The 12,602-nt window shown below is 29.1% G+C and overlaps 2 protein-coding genes across 2 annotated transcripts; both read left to right on the forward strand.

The window, feature by feature from the left end:
- The first annotated feature begins 42 nt into the window (after positions 1 to 42).
- On the forward strand, positions 43 to 1,244 carry LOC17888849 (40S ribosomal protein S25-2). Its single transcript, XM_006295097.2, has 4 exons — positions 43 to 145; positions 235 to 309; positions 692 to 826; positions 928 to 1,244. Exons 1-4 carry the CDS (start codon positions 143 to 145, stop codon positions 1,039 to 1,041), a joined length of 327 nt encoding a protein of 108 aa, XP_006295159.2. The 5' UTR covers positions 43 to 142; the 3' UTR covers positions 1,042 to 1,244.
- Positions 1,245 to 2,206: 962 nt separating this feature from the next.
- Positions 2,207 to 6,471, forward strand: LOC17889832 (probable glucose-1-phosphate adenylyltransferase large subunit, chloroplastic). The gene is made up of 15 exons (XM_006293954.2): positions 2,207 to 2,431; positions 3,305 to 3,536; positions 3,713 to 3,835; positions 3,969 to 4,139; positions 4,222 to 4,314; positions 4,411 to 4,494; positions 4,578 to 4,633; positions 4,713 to 4,806; positions 4,900 to 5,085; positions 5,168 to 5,248; positions 5,326 to 5,412; positions 5,517 to 5,621; positions 5,713 to 5,819; positions 5,895 to 5,955; positions 6,044 to 6,471. The coding sequence occupies exons 2-15, from the start codon at positions 3,315 to 3,317 to the stop codon at positions 6,143 to 6,145; spliced, it is 1,572 nt and encodes a 523-aa protein (XP_006294016.1). The 5' UTR covers positions 2,207 to 2,431; positions 3,305 to 3,314; the 3' UTR covers positions 6,146 to 6,471.
- The last annotated feature ends 6,131 nt before the right edge of the window (positions 6,472 to 12,602 follow it).

Here is a 12,602-nt window from a genome sequence, read left to right on the forward strand (position 1 = left end):
AATGTTTGAGAGAGAGAACTCAGAAACCCTAATATATAAACAACGAAACCAAATCTTTCTCTCACTGTCGTCTCTTTTGGTCTTTCGTCTCTCTCTACTCTTACTCGCCGCCGATCGTTACTCCGTCTCCGTCGACACCACCATGGTTACTCTTCCTCCATTTCTATCTGTCTATTCGTATCGCCTAATTTCTCTTTTTGAAAGTATCTGATCTGAAATGTTGTTTATTTTCAGGCGCCAAAGAAGGATAAGGTTCCACCGCCGTCATCAAAGCCGGCTAAATCCGGAGGTGGAAAGCAAAAGAAGAAGGTTCGTTTCTTTCGTTATTCCATTTTTATATGATACAATCAATGTAATTGTGTAGCTACTGTAAATGTTGATTTGAAAAGTAGCAAATTGCTCCAATTTTTAAGTGTTTACGTCTAGGGTTGCTGAGAGTTTGATTAATCTTATTCGGGTAAGTAAAGGTTTAAGTATTTGTATTGGATGAAGATTGAGGTATATGTTTGCACTTGTTTCATACAAATCTAGAAACTTTGGTCTCTGTGATTCATTTCTCGAAAGAGTATAGTGTAATTCAGGTTTGTTTGTGTAAATAACGTCTTGCTTTGTGTATGATGTTGCGTTCTTGGTGATCTTTGTGCTTAATTGTTGTTTTTCCTCTCTATGAATGTTTGTTTTAAAAAAACAGAAGTGGAGCAAGGGAAAGCAAAAGGAGAAGGTGAACAACATGGTCTTGTTTGACCAAGGTACTTACGACAAGCTTCTCACTGAAGCACCCAAGTTCAAGCTCATTACTCCATCGATTCTCTCTGACCGTATGAGGGTATGCTACGATATACTTAATGTCATTGTTGCATTCTTAGAAGGTTGATTTGAATGTTAGTCGCTGACATTGTTATGGTCTGAATTGTTGGGAAAAAACAGATTAATGGGTCTCTAGCAAGAAGGGCAATAAGGGAGCTAATGGCCAAGGGTTTGATCAGGATGGTCTCTGCTCACTCTAGCCAGCAGATCTACACTCGTGCCACCAACACCTAAAAAGCTTGACTTTTCAATGGTTTGGTTCTCGAAGCTCCTCTTGAATTATGTCTTTTGATGTATACATTAATCATCAGAGCTCTTATAGTTCTTCTTTTTGGTAACCGTTGCTCCGTTGTACCTCAAGAACCTCTTTAGAATTGTGTTTTCAGATTATTATGCGAAGTTAAAGTCGAAGTTGCTTTCTAATTTTTCCCTAGTCATTTAAATGTCATTTAGTTATCCAAGTCTGTTTTGGTTTGATTTTTTGATGTCTTGTTTAGTGTAGAAATACTGGTTAGCTGTCATTATACTTGTCATTATCATATCATTATGTTAAATTTGTATTACCATTAACATCCAATTCATCATATCGAATACATCAAAATCAAGAGTCTTGGATGAACTTGGCCCCGGTGACAAAAGGTTTTCTTTTTGATATAAAAGCTTAAATTTAGATACAACCAAAAACAGTTTCCAATTAGCTGACATATACGGTTTATATAGTATCATTGTTTGAGTGAAATGGTTACTTATTATTAATTATCGTGATATGAGAGTTTTTGTTTTCTGAGTCATCAAAAATGGTCTTTGTGACAAGTGTGCGGCCGTGAAGTTTCTAGATTCCATCCAATAGAGAAGCAATACATTTGTAACTCATTGAGCATCATCAATCAAACTTCACTACTTTTGAGTCATACAAATGGTTACAAAAGAAACGTCCCTTTCTCACACATGACATAAACACATGAAAGCTCTTTTAGATATTTTATTTTGTACCTTTCTGTGAAAAAAAATCCCTAGCCGTCCAAAATCATCAATTTTATATCAATATTTATTTGTAAATAAATTATAAGTATAATTTTAGTAGTTAGTAACTTAAGGTTAGTGTGTATTGTTTCTTTGTACCAAATCATATCAATGTGAGACAGTGAACAACACAACGTGTGTAAGTAGAATAGAGATGAATATGAGGTTCAAGTTCTCAACGTGTCGTTGTAAGAGTAGAGCGAACATATGGAACAAACCAGAGCCGTCCGTTTAATGTAACAGTCTCCATGACTCACTCACTCACTCACATCAATTATGATTTGCTAAATCTTTTTTTTCCCTCTTTTGCTTTGAATATTAATTTTTATGTAGAAACTTAATCCCAATGTGCTAAAATCATTTACTCTTTACCAAACTAGTCAGAATCCAACTATGTACTCTACTAATAAAAAGTTGGGTTATAAAAGATTGGCCAAGATGAGAAAATAAGTTTACTTTCTCGTGTGGGATCACAGGAGAAGTAACAGCTTCCTCCGTCAACCACGCACTTCACTGATTTAGTCAGACTTGTTCTTCTTCGATTTCAAACGAACTGCAAAACATATTAATCAAGATCAGACACAGAGTTTGATTTTTGCTGGTGAGGTTTTATACTCTTATCTCGGTTTGTAAGTTTTGTATTCAAATATTAAAGATCTTCTTCTCTCTGGATCGTTGTTGTTAGCTTCTGACCATGAAAAAGTTTCTGTCTTTCGAGGTTTCGCATTCCCATTATCGATTTTGCTTTGTCTGTGTTTTGTTTTTACAGAAAAAAACCCAACTTTAATGATGTTTTCTTTGCAAAAACTGAAACTTTATGCTACTTCATAGTTACTGTCTAGCTTCTATTAAATTAATGATCTTTTAAGCCTAATGGAGTGTGTGTATCTATGTAATTTGCAAACTCGTTCAGTATCAAAGTAATTTGAGGCTATGGATAACTTTTTCTTTGGATTAAGCTCTTTATGATCCAAACTTGTTTCTTTGTTGAGAATGTTTCTTTCCAGCTTAACAATGATTTTGAAAAACGATGTTTTGTCTGCATATAAGTATCTTGAAACTTCAAGAGTTTTGTGTGTTTGAGAGTTTCAGAGATCTGTGTTTGTGAACTATTTGGGAATTCCAATTTTTTCTTTTTTTGTATGTGCTTATTTTAGGATATTCTCATCTGGGTTTGTGGAAAGTTCCTAGCTTTCGAGGATTTAACTAATGGGTTACTCTCAAGAACTGTTATTTTGACTTCTAATATTGTTCAGAATTTTCTCTGGTCGGTTTCACTTTAACACTTTGCTTAAATTTGAACAATTGGTCTGGATTATTTTATTCCCATCTTGATTATATTAATATAAGCTGTAGAAACTGAAACACTTTGTGTGTTATTCACTTTACTTGAAGCTTTTATTATTCTTCTGAGCCAATCATATCTGCTATTAACTTTCCTAGGTTCTGTTATTCATTTTTGTGTATCTTGCAGCTAAAAATAGATGGATTCTTCTTACTCCTTTGCCTTGGGGACAAGCAGTTCTATTTTGCCAAAACTCTGTTTCAAAAATGCAGAGAACAGGTTTTTGGGTGAGAAGATCAACAACAATGGTTTCTTTAAACGTTTTAGATCAGATGTTGTCTCCAAGAAGTTTGGAAATCGAAAGTTTAAGCACGGTGTTGTTTACGCTGTTGCCACTTCTAATAATCCAAAAGAGGCTATGGTATGTTGATCAGTTTTACTCTTTTCTCTCTTGCTTACAAGGCATTCGGCTTGCTTTGTGTCGCTCAAATTTATCATTATATAGACACTCTTCTTAAGACCTTTCTCAAACAGGCTAACCTAATCGGTTCCTGCAAAAGTCCGGAGTTCTTGATTCTGTTCGCTTTGTTTTTTCAGACAGTAAAGCCTTCAATGTTTGAGAGAAGAAAGGCAGACCCGCAAAACGTGGCTGCAATCATTCTAGGAGGAGGCAATGGTGCTAAACTCTTCCCTCTTACAAAGAGAGCTGCAACACCTGCTGTAAGTGTTTATCTTTTCTCGTTTTCTGAGAAAGCAAAACAGTAAATAACATTCATATGATTAGGACCTCAGGGCTCTTATCTTTAAACCAATGTTTGTGTGATGATGATTCTAATGTCTTCAAATTATGCAGGTTCCTGTTGGTGGATGCTACCGACTGATTGATATCCCGATGAGTAACTGCATTAACAGCTGCATAAACAAGATCTTTGTGCTTACACAGTTCAACTCGGCTTCCCTCAATCGACATTTAGCACGCACTTATTTTGGGAATGGCATAAACTTTGGAGGTGGTTTTGTAGAGGTATAAACAGTACTAGAACAATAAACAATTTCGGGTTTCATAATTTTCGACAAATAAGCAAACATAGAATCTTTTTGAATAGGTCCTTGCTGCTACGCAAACACCAGGGGAAGCAGGGAAGAAGTGGTTTCAAGGAACAGCAGATGCTGTCAGAAAATTTCTTTGGGTGTTTGAGGTTTGAACTTATGATCACTGTTAATGCTTTATCTGTATTCAAGTCGTTTCTTTGATATCTTTGAAGTGGTCTAAAAGCTATTGATCGCTTAAATAGGATGCCAAGAACAGGAACATTGAGAACATACTTATTTTGTCTGGGGATCATCTCTATAGAATGAACTACATGGATTTTGTTCAGGTATTTAGTTATCTTAATCTAAAGAGATCTTTTGTCATCTTGAAACCTCTTTATAGTTTTATTAACTTGATGTGTTGTGACAGTCTCATGTAGATAGTAACGCAGACGTTACTCTTTCGTGCGCACCAGTTAGTGGAAGGTTAGTTTCTTGATACTCTTTTACACCTTTTCTATGTGAAATATTGGTTCTGAAAACCGTCATTTTGTCAATTTGGTAGCCGTGCATCGAATTTTGGTCTAGTGAAGATTGATCGAGGAGGGCGTGTTATCCAATTCTCTGAGAAACCAACAGGAACTGATCTAAAATCAATGGTATAGTTTCTTTTTACGATTCTTAATACATATTAACTCAACAAAGTGACAGCATTTGAAAACTTTAAAAAATATTATGTTGTGTTTTGACAGCAAACGGACACAACTCTGCTTGGACTGTCTGATCAAGAAGCAACAGATACTCCATACATTGCATCAATGGGAGTTTATTGTTTCAAAACTGAAGCTTTGCTGAACCTTCTAACAAGACAGTATCCGAGTTCCAATGACTTTGGATCTGAAATTATTCCTGCAGCCATAAGGGATCACAGTGTGCAAGTAAGGTTTTAGAAAATCGCTTCCTCTTTCGTTTTTCTTATCCGTTGAGTGATCTAACTATGATTTTATTGATTTCTGTCAGGGATATATTTTCCGGGACTACTGGGAGGATATTGGGACTATAAAGACATTCTATGAGGCTAACTTAGCTCTTGTTGAGGAGGTAGAAACATTCTCCCAGTCTTTCACCTTATTATTGTCTCTCATTTTCGTTCCAACCTTTCTGTTCTTGTTTTGCAGAGACCAAAATTTGAGTTTTATGATCCAGACACTCCATTCTACACATCTCCACGGTTCCTCCCACCAACCAAAACTGAGAAATGCCGTGTATGTATCAGCTTATCTGAAGAGAAATCTCTTTCCTTTGTGATTGTTTCTTTGATTATGATTTTTAATTTGGTATGGTTCTTCTGTTTGATGATTTTGTAAAGATGGTAGATTCCATAATCTCGCACGGATGTTTCTTGCGAGAATGCAGCGTTCAACGTTCCATCATTGGTGAACGGTCACGTCTAGACTATGGAGTTGAGCTTCAGGTGAATCTTCATTTTTTTTATCTGAAAACAAACGTAGGGATTTTTACGCTATGTAGCAATCAAACTGAGTTTTGTTTTCTTCTTTTCAAAGGATACATTGATGTTAGGTGCAGATTACTACCAAACTGAATCTGAGATTGCATCTCTATTAGCAGAAGGAAAGGTTCCAATTGGTATTGGTAAAGACACAAAGATCAGGTAAGTTTTGAAATATCACACAAAAACCTCTTCTTCAAAATGGATTTGTATGAAACAAAAGAGTTTATTCTATAGGAAATGCATCATTGACAAGAATGCTAAGATCGGTAAAAACGTGATCATCATGAACAAAGGGGTAAGCTTTTCTTGAATTACTTCTCTTTCGTCGACTGTTAAAAGAAAGATTTGAAACTTTAAGACATTTAGTATTCTGATGTTTTCAGGATGTTCAAGAAGCGGATAGGCCAGAGGAAGGGTTCTACATTCGATCTGGAATCACTGTGATAGTCGAAAAAGCGACAATTGAAGACGGTACTGTCATATGAATGGAGCTTGAAAGTTGCGATCTTTTTTAGACCGCGGATCAACAATCTAGCCGGAGGCTTTTTTAGCCTAAGATCATAAGAGAACGAACAGCTTTGGTCTTGTTTTTCCCGGCAGTGTGTATGTATATTTAAATGAGCTCAAGCTTCGTTAAACTTTATTATATAAGAGATATAGAAATGTAGAGAACAATACGAACACAGTGGAGGTCTGACCGGAGCTCCGGCGACAGAATACTGATCGGCCGATCTCTCTCTCTTTTCACCTTTTGTATTTAGAATCTTTGATGATTCTCTTTATATTATTAACAAATAAGCTATTTATCTTATGTCCTAGTGTCACCATCCACATCCAGATTCACATCTACATAATACTACAAAATCATATATATAAAAGTAAGGTTCCACTCTCTCCTTATTGGTGGAAAAATATTTAAGGCTTTAATTTTTAAAAATAAATAAATAAATGTTTATAACAATCATTCAATACAAAATTTAATTACACTATAAATTATAATCAAATGGCAAAGAAAATGAAAGAACTTAATCATATATCATTCAACAAAATAAATAAATAAATAAATGTTTATGACAATCATTCAATACAAAATTTAATTACACTGTAAGTTATAATCAAATGGCAAAGAAAATGAAAGCACTTAATCATATATCATTCAACAAATTTTATAAGGCTTATTGGTGGAAAATTATTTAAAATATCATCATAAATGTTTATAACAATCATTCAATACAAAATTTAATTACACTATAAATTATAATCAAATGGCAAAGAAAATGAAAGGACTTAATCATATATCATTCAACAAAATAAATAAATAAATAAATGTTTATGACAATCATTCAATACAAAATTTAATTACACTATAAGTTATAATCAAATAGCAAAGAAAATGAAAGGACTTAATCATATATCATTCAACAAATTTTATAAGGCTTATTGGTGGAAAATTATTTAAAATATCATCATATATATAAAAGTAAGGTTTCACTCTCTCCTTATTGGTCCATTTTGTATTTATTTTTAAAATATAATATTTATTTTTAATTAAACCAAAAAAATATTTAATCATATACATTAATTTCTACTTTAAATTCACACTTTACTACTTAAATGAAACTGAAAATTTATAAATTTCCAAAGACTATTGGTTTTCTTTATTGAATTTCAATTAAACACACTATAAATTATAATTATAACTCCTCTAATTTAATTATTATAAAAATGTAACTTACATCACTTCTTATCATATAAATAGTCATTCTCACATCATTCTCTACCATATCTCATATCTTCATTATTCTTTTTGTTTTTTTTTTCAAGTTCTTGCATGGGGTGAAAACTCATTTAAAATATCATTGTAAGAGATTGATTAATTATTTAGTTTAAACTTTTATTTTCAATTTTATTTATTTTTTGTTTTTATGTATTTCTTTATATCTTCATTGTTTTTTATATTTTTAAATGTAATACATATGTATAATAATATTTTATGGTTATAAGAAAATCAAGCTAAAGAAACCATTTTCATTATTTTACTTTGGATGTTTGTTTATTTCTCACATATTCATGTATATTTATTTTAATTTCAAAAGTATGTAATTTTTTAACAAAATAAACTTTTTGTTATATAATCATCAAACCAATTTGTAAGACATTCTTTCAAGAATAATGATCTTTATATTTAGTTTGTGATTCAACATGTAATAATACAAAGAACATTATAATTTGTTTTAACTTTGAATTTTATACTTGATTTCCTATCTAAAAAATAATTTGATATTCCATTTTCTATCTATTATATATACTACAAGGATGAACAAATATAATTAAACCTAGAAATATAACTTAAATTAAGAGGAATATAAAAAAAGATTACAAATAAAATTATTTCTTGGGAATTTTTAAGGTTTCACTCTCTCCTTATTGGTCCATTTAACATTTATTTTTTAATTATAATATTTATTTTTAATTAAACCAAATATCTAACCCATTTAGTCATATACTTTAATTCATACTTGAAATCCACACTTTACTATTAAATTGTAACTTAAATTATATAACCTTTCAATTGACTATTTGTTTCCTCCATTCAATTTCAATTTACACACTATAAAATATAATTATAACTCCTCTAATTTAATTATTTTAGAATTGTAACTTACATCAATTTTATCATATAAATACTCATTTTTACATCCTCTTCCACCATATCTGATATTCTCAATATTTTCTTTGTTTAATTTTAATGTTCTTGCATGGGTTGAAAGCTCAATTAAGATATCATTGTAAGAGCTTGATTATTTATTTGGTTAAAACTTTTGTTTTCAATTATATTTCTTTTTTTTTTTTTATGTAGTTCTTCATTTTTTCATTGTTTTTATACTATTAAATGTATAATACATATGTATAATAATATTTTATGGCTATAAGGAAATTACTTTATCGATGGGATTCAAAAATATTGATTTCTCACCATCGCACCATAAGAAAATCAAGCTAAATAAACCATCTTCATTGTTTTACTTTAGATGTTTTTTTCTTTCTCACATATTCATGTATATTTATTTTATTTTCAAAGTATGTAATTATTTTAACAAAATAATTTTTTGTTATATTCAAACCAATTTGTAAGACATTGAAATAATAAAATTTTATACACAAATAAAGGTAATTTGTGTGTATATTTATAAGTTTACACACATATATGGATAAATTTTAACATTTTTAGTGGTTGTTTTGATAAAATTTGAAAAGGGGGTAAATTTAAATTCTCCCAGTATCATTCTTATTTTTATCATTAACAATATTATTGTTTTATCAAAAAATACTTAAAAGCACTAAAGAAAATTACTATTAAAATTGAACAATTAATCAACGAATAAATTCAAAAGATATGGTGTATGCTTCTATTGTATGATTTAAATAAATAAAATGTAAAAATGTCATAAACATTTAAATTTATTTAATCTATTTTCTATAGGGGGAATTTTAAAAATACCCTTTTTCATATAGTTCTTTTTAAAAATATCCCCTTTTCAAACTTTATCAAAAAACCCACCAAAAATGTTGAAATTTATCCAAATATGTGTGTAAGCTTATAAATATATACACAAATTACCTTTATATGTGTATAAAACTCTATATACCTTTCATAAATAGCGTTAAAATAAATTATAAAAATCTTATAAAAACCTTATAAAAACCATATAAACCCTTTTAAAAACCTTATAAAACTTATAAAAACGATTTAAAACTATTTAAAAAAATTTAGAATATTTGTATCGAATCTCCCAGTAGTAGTTCTTATATAGAAGTACCTTATAAACTATATAAAACTTTATAATTTTCTATATTTAAAAAGGGGTATTTTTGAAAATGTATAGATAAATGGGGTATTTTTAAAAAGGGGTACACCAAAAGGGGTATTGCTCAAAAATTCTCTTTTTTATAAGTAATAAATAAATTAAAATAATTAAATAAATATACAACAACCCGCGCATATGCGCGGGACATCTATCTTATTATTTTTGCAACCACTTTTTTGACCACTTTAATATGTAATCGATTTCCAAAAAATGCCCTTTGTCATTAACAACTTATTAAGGATTATTAAGGTTATTTGAGTAATCATAAAATCCGGGTCGGTTAATGTCATCAATTTATAACCCGATTTCACTTCCTGAATCCTTAGTCTTTATTATTAAAGAAAAAATGAATTTTATTTAATCATAATAATAACTAACGGATGTTGATTTCATACACTAACAAACTTCCCAAAAAAATAGCATACCAATAACTACAATACAGATTTAAAATGTCCTTCATATATGCCGATTATATATATAACTTCCTTAATTTATTCTATAAACTAACAAAGTTCCCAAAAATTAGCTAAAAACAATAATAAATAAAATCGAATATGGCAAATAAATAATCAATGAAATTGAATTTACAATAAAGAAGAGAGATCAAATATAAACTACTTAAATGTTAGAGTAAAATATATATGAAATGAAAACTAATTGATTATTATTGACGACAACTAATTGATTATTATTGATGATTATTATTGTTGCACACAAAAACCTATCGTCTTCTCAAAGTACTATAAATACTATAGAATCACAACACCTAAGATCACCAAACTCAATAACAATTTTTCTAAAACACAAAGAATCAAACAAACAATTTTTGTTGTTGTAATATGGTCACTTTTGACATATGGTTTTAATTACTAGCAATCCTAGGTTATACACTAAATCATTTTGTTTCTTTGTTATAAACTATCAATCCTATATATACGTACACTCATTTACAATATTTCGATTTATACATACTGTATTCTTTGTTTAATAATTTGTGAGTTTCGTTCTATATTTTAATGATCAGTTTTAGTTTCATTATATTGTATGATTTAAATTACAGGAACTATGATCTGGAATGTTGGGTTGGAGTTGTTCTCGAGACGTTGATATTGTGCTCTGTTATTTATAAAACTGACGGTAAGTGTTTGTAATATGAAGACGAAAAAGTGTATGAAAATTTGGTCTCTAACATTACTGCAATCGAGTACTGCTTCTACAAGGAAAGCAGAAAGGAAGTGATGTGTATATGTAAAATATTAATCATTTAAAGAAGTTTAATTTATTTATCTTCTTTGAAAATTTAGGAAGATTTTTATAATTTACATATTGCAGAATCACGCACAAGTAAATTGGAATTTAACGGGTAAGTAGTTAATATGTTTACTATATAATTAAAAGAATATTTGTTCAATATTATCATATCTAATTGTGAAACCAAAAAAAAAACATATCTAATTATGGAGGAGGGTCTCCATAGTTGCATAAAAAGTGATTTTGTTTTAATAATTTTGTGATAATATTTATTTAGTTTGCAAAAAGTTATGATTTAGCTAATACTTTATTTGGGAACTTTGTTGGTACACAGAATAATTGAAGGACTGCAATTATTAAAGTTGTCTATATGTGGATATATTGTTAGTCGATAATTAATCGAAATATTGGGAGGATCGATATTTTAAAATTTGGTTAGTATTGTTTTAAAAAGTTTCTATAAGGTTCATAAGATTTTTATAAGGTTTTGAAATTGGTTTTTGTTTTTAAAAGGTTTTAAAAGTTATTATACGGTATTTATAAAAACTATATATATATATAATTTCATACAAATATAAATGTAACTTGTGTATATTTATAAAAGTTTACACACAATTTTGGACAAACTTCAAAATTTTAATGGCTTTTTGATGTAACTTAAAAAAAAAATATTTTTGAAAAGTGGTATTTGAGAAGGGGTAGTTTTAAAATTCACTCTTTTATTATAATAAATTATAGACATATTTATATCTCTTTCAAATTCAACCCACATAAGTTCAATAATAAATATTATTAATTAATATATATATATATCACTCTAACATTTATATTGTTTTTTAATTTTATGATACAAAATCATAAAAATTAAATATAATTTATTCTAAAAAAGTTGACCAATGGTGTACATTAACACTAGATATAATAATTTTAAAATAACATTCGAAATAAAAATACCATAAATATTTATCTTATTAAAAATATAAAATATCACTAGACGGGGTTGTATAGTGGGACGGGTTCGAATAGACATTCATATAATTTAAAATACATTAACCCGTTGCTAAAACACGGGTAAATAATTCCGTTTGTTTACTATGTGTATATCACTTTTAAAATATATATTAAATTTTAGGAAAACTGATTTTTTTTTCCAAGAAACTTAATCTATTAATAACACAAAATCATAAAAATTATATGAATATAGCACGGTGTAAATTCTAACCCTGTACATATATAAACTATAATAAGTTTTATATAAAAGATACGTACAAAATACTAGCCCCGTGTTGTACCACGGGGTAAAATCTAGTTACCTAGTAGTAATCAAACTTTTGTTAAAATTGAAATGACTATAAATATCTTATTATATAAAGTTGGGTTTTCAAAGTTAGTCATTAACAAGGTTGTGACACATGTTAAATGGTAAGAATATATATAAATTAGTTTTCAAAAAAAAGAATATTTACAAAATAGAAAGAAGAAAATAAAAATTCAGGAAATTTAACAATTATGCAAATCTTGGTTTTCATAGTTATTAAATCACGTGATTATGATATATGTCAAGTAAAACATTAGATGGCGGAACGTGACACTTCTATTTTGTAAAAAAATAGATAAAAATAGAAAAATACAAACAAAATTAAAATATTGAGAACTTTTTACTTATAATTAAATTATTAACCTAACTGTTAATTATTGTGAATTTCAAAAATACCCCTTTTCCAATACCACTTTTTAAAAATACCCCTCTTTCTAATTTTATCAAAAAGTCACTATAAAATTTGAAATTGATCAAAAACATATGTGTAAGCTTATATTTCTA

Source organism: Capsella rubella, unplaced genomic scaffold, assembly GCF_000375325.1.
Source record: "Capsella rubella cultivar Monte Gargano unplaced genomic scaffold, Caprub1_0 scaffold_4, whole genome shotgun sequence".
In the NCBI taxonomy this organism is placed as follows: Eukaryota; Viridiplantae; Streptophyta; class Magnoliopsida; order Brassicales; family Brassicaceae; genus Capsella; species Capsella rubella.

What these genes read in the sequence shown, in the direction of transcription:
- LOC17888849 (XM_006295097.2), top strand. An exon ending in GTGGAAAGCAAAAGAAGAAG is followed by an intron (nt 310 to 691) that starts GTTCGTTTCTTT and finishes TTAAAAAAACAG; the next exon opens with AAGTGGAGCAAGGGAAAGCA. An exon ending in TTCTCTCTGACCGTATGAGG is followed by an intron (nt 827 to 927) that starts GTATGCTACGAT and finishes GGGAAAAAACAG; the next exon opens with ATTAATGGGTCTCTAGCAAG.
- LOC17889832 (XM_006293954.2), top strand. Translation starts at nt 3,315, where the DNA reads ATGGATTCTTCTTACTCCTTTGCCTTGGGGACAAGCAGTTCTATTTTG. An exon ending in AATTTCTTTGGGTGTTTGAG is followed by an intron (nt 4,315 to 4,410) that starts GTTTGAACTTAT and finishes TCGCTTAAATAG; the next exon opens with GATGCCAAGAACAGGAACAT. An exon ending in GAACTGATCTAAAATCAATG is followed by an intron (nt 4,807 to 4,899) that starts GTATAGTTTCTT and finishes GTGTTTTGACAG; the next exon opens with CAAACGGACACAACTCTGCT.